Source organism: Chaetura pelagica, unplaced genomic scaffold (assembly GCF_000747805.2).
Source record: "Chaetura pelagica isolate M959 unplaced genomic scaffold, ChaPel_1.0 scaffold833, whole genome shotgun sequence".
Lineage (NCBI taxonomy): Eukaryota > Metazoa > Chordata > Aves > Apodiformes > Apodidae > Chaetura > Chaetura pelagica.
This window is the reverse complement of record NW_009952821.1, coordinates 93,309-98,990: the sequence shown is the minus strand read 5'-3', so window position 1 is coordinate 98,990 and position 5,682 is coordinate 93,309. Positions and strand designations below refer to the sequence as shown.

Genomic DNA, 5,682 nt, shown 5'->3' with positions numbered 1-5,682 from the left:
ACAAGACAGGCCTGGATTCAAGAGGCCCTTTATACAGGCATGGCTAACCTGAAAGCACAAGCAGTTCCACACATTTAAAACTGACACATGCTTTAATATTTTGCTGATTAGGATCTTAGATTATTTTTCAAGGATTTCATAGTAAGTTCTTCCAAACAAAACCCTACAGTCCAATGTGTCAATGCTTTTATTTGGGGCTAGATCTTATACAAATTCCTTGTCTTGTCTCATAAAAGCACAGCCAAGTCCTCAGCCTGAGATTTGATTGAGTCTGGCCCTCAAGAATAATTGGTGCACTAATGAGCTTGCAACATGCTTGATTAAAGCATGGAATTAAAAAAAAATTGTCTGAATAGAGTCACATAGAAACAGAAATGGCAACAAAAAAACCCCAGAAACCAAACCCACTCCTGAAAGGCTACGTCCTGCAACCAGAGGGGATGCTGTGGAAGAGGCTGGGTCTGGTTTACTCTGCTTTAAGCATAATAAAATCTGCACCAAATATGGGATACGAAGGAATTCGATTCCAAAGGTAAATGTCTCCAAGGGGAGAAAAAAGCCTTTCAAGTTTGAACTTGGAAAGTTCAGCTCCTTTCCTGTTTATTTTGCTGCTAACAAAATAATGCCATTGGTGTCCAAACTACGGGGAGAAAAAAGTAGCTTTGCATGACAAATGCACAGGTGTAAAATCTTCAGCATCCATAAAAATTTAACTGAAGCTCCTTTTTTTTTGTGTGTGTTTTGTTGTTTTTTCTTACTTTTTTTTTTGTGTGTTTTTTGTTGTTGTGTTGTGTTTTTTTTCTTATTTTTCCCAGCGAGGCCATCTTAGGTTTATATACAAAAGTAAAACTGAAAATATACTTTTGTTCTCTGTACACATCATTATTTTTTTTCCCCCCTAAAAAAGGAAAAAAAAAACACAAACCCAAACGAAACCAAAACAAACAAACAAACCAACCAAAACACCTTGTCTATGTTTCTAACATAAAGTAAAACCACGCACGGAGATTTCCTCTGACCAGTTCATTTACTTGAAAAGAATCAGTCCAATGAAATAATGTCTGGTATGATACCAAAGATAGATGCCGTGTCTGTGCTGCTCCTACTTGCAACTGGATGACCATGACTCTCTCGCAGGCTGTTGGAGGAAACAAGACTGCTGTTACTGCCACTATTGCTACCATTTGTGGCTGGCAGAGAACTGCTTCCTCCTGCATTTAGCTGATCGAGAAACATCTGAGATGAAGTGTATGGGAAAAAACGAGAGTGTAAAAGTTCTTGATCATCGGATGCGGAAACTGCCGCGGCTGCAGCGGCAAGAAGGGAGGTGTTGTAATGCTGGGGGGGGAAAAACAACATTGGCAAGTTACATTTCAGACACCATAGCTTTGATTCAGACCAGCACAAAAGAAGGTACTTGTAAGCTAAAGCTCTGACAGCTTCTGGATTTCATAGCAGCTCGTCTACCCTTCTGAGAGGCAAGTGGACGGGTGCTGGGAACTTTTACCTCTGCAGCGCCCGATCTCTGAAGCCAAAACTGGAAATACTAGTCAGAGCCAACACTAGAAAGGCAGCAGTATCACCAGACACCCAGAGCAGGGAGAAACAGGAAGGGACAGCACTGTTTTACCTCTTTAAAAAATTTGTTGGTGGCAGAATTCTGCAAAATTCCAAGAAACGTTTTGCCATCCTTCTCCTCTGCTCAAAAGCTAGAGCCCACCCACAGCTGGTGGGCCGGGCTGCTGAGCTCTGCTGGGGGAGGAGAGCACAGCTCGGGGGGAGCTGCATGTAGACACAGCAGGCTTAGGCCCATCAGATGGCAGCAAGGGCTGCCCAAGTTACACTCTCTGATGGGCAGCCCCTGGAAGGCAAGAAGTTAGCCTACCAAGAATCAGATTTTAAATACAATCTCCCTGTAGGATAATTTTGCTCTTGGTATTTCTCTCCACTATGATGACCCGTGCAGGCTATTCAGGCTTGTTCCCTGAATTTTATGCACTGCTGTAATTATGCCCTATCAGTGCAGCATCATGACTTGTTTCGGAGTAGTTCTCGTATCTCTGTGTTACTGAATATCAAGAAAGCTTTTCTGAATCCTAATTCTACAGTGCAGGCTCTGGTCTTAATTATAACATGATAGTATCCCTCTACATCTAGTGCAGTTCTCCTGCTCAAGACTGCACAACAGTCACGAAGGGACAAAGGGCAGGTGAGCACCCCAGCCCCTCCTTTTCTTGGAGGCACAGGAGGAAGAGTGATCAAGTGGGAGGACTTGCCAACCCAGACTCCTTTGGAGAATGACCTGGTTAGTTCCCCCGACTGGAGGGGCCAGCAGCAGTGCAGCCAGCTCAGTAAGCACTTACAGAAAGGTGGCAAACGTGGCATGAACAGGCACATGGCCTCAGAAACAAGAGAGGTGCCCCTGACTCTCCAAATCGTGTCAGGGACTTGTCAGAGTCCCAGACTTGGGGCCCAGCACTGTCAGATGGCCAAAGTCACACCTCAGGTCTGAAAAACTAAGGAGGGAGCTGAAGGACCTTCAGCCATGGCTGAGGGCACTTCCACTATCCAACAGTGGCTGACTGAGCTTAACCCTTGGGAACAGAGATGTTCACCTGTTGTTGTGCCTTATCCTACACTAGTATTTAGACAATTCCTATGTTTGGTCATAGTTTCTATGTGTATAAAATGCAGCTGCAGCCTGCCTGCATTTACACCTCCAGCATGCATCTGCTCCCTTCCTTGCCTACACATCCATTCCAGCAATTCCTTCTCAGAAAAGAGTATCTGCCATACTACCCAATTCTCCTTGACTCACCTGATTGTCTCCTGACAGGAAAGGGAAGAAGTCTAAACCTGTAAAGAGCCAAAGAAAAAAAAAAAATTAGCTTCTGAAAATAAACCAGGACCTCTCCATTTTTCCACCATTTATTCTGAAATAAAACCAGGATAATCCTGATGCCATTTCCAAGGCCCTTCACTACTGGCACTTGCAAAAATCAACCTTTTAAAGTGTTATTAACCTCTATTTTGTTTTTTCTTTAAATACCATCTCATCCACCTGTGGATGCAAAATACTACTTTGCACTGTCAAATGACATGTTTAAATCATTCTACAATAGTTATTAGTGCTTGGAGAGCTGTGCTTACAGCTACCAGCAGTCAGAAGCTCACCTTGCAAGTCGTAAGGCATGGGTGTCATATGGAATGAGTGCCTGTAGTCTTGGATAAGTGGTGTATTGATGTAGCTGGTGTCAACAGCAGGAAGGCTTGGTGTTCTTGACACAGGAGATGCTTGATGGGGTAAACTTAAAATGCTGGAAGAAACAAAGGCTTGTTACAAGGATAAAATATAGCTCTAGTGCCAGAAGAACAGCACTTGAGGACTTCTCTTGCTGTCCCATACAGCGCATGCCTGTTTTCTATTTCAGCACAAGGTCAACCCCTTCATATGCACTCTGAACTTTGTGACAGGTACACAACAGCAAGTCCCCAACTCAAATTCAGAACTTCAACAGAAAGTGCCTCAATGAAACTGGAAAGGGGGGAGAGGGGCAGAGAGACAGGAGCATGACACGTTCCCCAAACTTTCTTCTCACAATGACGTTTTCTCAGAAAAGTTACTTCAGTCCAAGCCAGACTGCAGCCCCAACAGCTGAAGTCCAGCAAAATGAAAAGCAAAGGAAAGCTCAATCTCAACGAGCAGAAACTGGTGAGATCACTACAAATGGTATTTGGATCTGTGTTATAAGTATGTTACAAACACTAAGCCAGGACAAGACAATCCTAAAGGTATATTGAACACCCCGTCTCCCTCCCTCAAATGTACAAATCTTTCTAACAGGTAACCAGTGCTGGAAGGCAGCCAAAAAGGTTTTGGGGACTTTTAAGTGATCACCAAGTCATTTATATTGATGAAGTAGTGACCAGTTCAGCAACAAAACCCGTTTGGTTTAGCTTCAGTTTTCACTCCCATGTGTTTATGCAAACAAGGTGCTATGAACAGCTTGGCTACTGAGGTGCAATCAGGTTATTCTGCCATTCTTTATTGCTCTGCTACTGGCAGTAATCAAAGGCAGAACCCATCCCCTCCCACAACACACCCATGCTTCCCACTGTTTGCTCCCTCTTGCTGTGTGTGCTGCTTCTAGATTTCTCTATGGAAATAATAATTTCCACGTTTGCTAAAAACATACTTCCAAAGCCACAACCTTTTGCACCATTTCATACTCATTTTCACAAATACAACTGGAAAACTGTATCATGTTACACACTTAACAACTCAACTTGCTCCTGTCTCCTCAGTGATTCGAGACCAAATCCCTTTGCTATAAGCTTCTAAACCAGGATATAACCCAAATACAGAACCTTCTAGGTACAAGTCCCTTTAAAACATGTTGCTGCTCCCCAGTGTGTGTGCTCTCTCTGCACTGGCCTGCATGTTTTATTCTCACCCTTTGTTATTTAACGGCGATGCTGGAGATATGGAAGGACAGCTTCTCTTTGCAGATGGTTCCTCCTCCTCTTCATCTGATGAGCTGTCAATGGTTAGATCAATCACTTCTACTTTCTTGTTCTTATTTGACTGTTGGTGAGAAGACACCTGATGTTCCAAGGAAGAGCTTATGCATCCTATGCAAAGTAAACCAACATTATAAGCTGTAACTTCCAACAACCCTGCAATCATCCTAACATCCCAGCTTATCATATGCCTTCATAAATAAGCTTAGCTAAGAATAAAAGACAACAAAATTGCATAACACTTAAAAGTGCCATGAGCCCCAACCACGTATTACTGAAGCAGGCTTTCTCACAAAGTATCATTCAAAGCTAAGGACATACATGCAAAACTGAGCACTTTAGAAAGTGAAAGGAACACCAACAGCTACCAGCTCCACAGGATGACATCCAGCCCCTACAACCCCAAACTGGACTTACCATCGACTCCATTGTAAGATGCAGTTACTTCCTGCACTTCCTTCTTTGACCTCATGGGAGCCCACGAGCCATCCTCCTTAAACTGAATTTCATCACAGTCTGTACAATACTTCAGGATTTCCATGAACAACCTGTCAATCAAAGGCATTTAATATCAGTCCTCAAAAACAGCTTAACTCCTCTTTTTTTTTTCCTCCAATATCTTTGTCAGTGTAGGTTTGAACTAGTGTTTGAGAAGTCAGAAGCTTCCATTGTTCTGCCCTTCTCTCACCTGCTACCTTGATAAAAAGGAGTTACTGAACAATTTTAAATATTATCTAAAATGAAAAACTGCACATTGTCTTGAAACAAGACTGGAATCCTGCACAGCTCAGGACACAGAGGTCTCCACTTCCCAAAACAAAGGAAGACTGTGAATTAACATTAAAAAAAAATAATAATCTCTTGCTTACCCATATTTATCTTTGACAATATTTATCTGAGGAAGCCCATGTCTCATGCAGCTGAGGATTTAAGGACTAGCATTTCCTGAAACCTCATTCTAGTTTTTAAGTTAAAACCTCCTAACAAAAGCTGAGCATGGGAATCTAAACTTGCAGCCTCTTCTAGCTGTGACTCTTAAAACTTTTAGGATCCTGGCACCACATCAGTCTCTGTGGGAATTCCAGCTTCTGACCAAGACTATTCATGTGGTTCTGCATAGGAAAGAGCTTGGCTTTAATTAGTGAGAAAATTCACTCTTTC

The 5,682-nt window shown here is 42.7% G+C and overlaps 1 protein-coding gene across 1 annotated transcript in view; it reads right to left on the bottom strand.

Moving 5' to 3' along the window:
- Positions 1–966: 966 nt before the first annotated feature.
- Positions 967–5,682, bottom strand: part of PIAS1 (protein inhibitor of activated STAT, 1) — a 37,433-nt gene continuing 32,717 nt past the window's right edge. The window contains exons 9-13 of the mRNA XM_009995135.1: positions 4,939–5,069; positions 4,455–4,632; positions 3,175–3,317; positions 2,819–2,856; positions 967–1,338 (exon numbers count right to left, since the gene is read on the bottom strand). Coding sequence (XP_009993437.1) covers positions 1,042–1,338; positions 2,819–2,856; positions 3,175–3,317; positions 4,455–4,632; positions 4,939–5,069 — 787 coding nt within the window. The 3' untranslated portion in view covers positions 967–1,041. The remainder of the gene's footprint in view (positions 1,339–2,818; positions 2,857–3,174; positions 3,318–4,454; positions 4,633–4,938; positions 5,070–5,682) is intronic.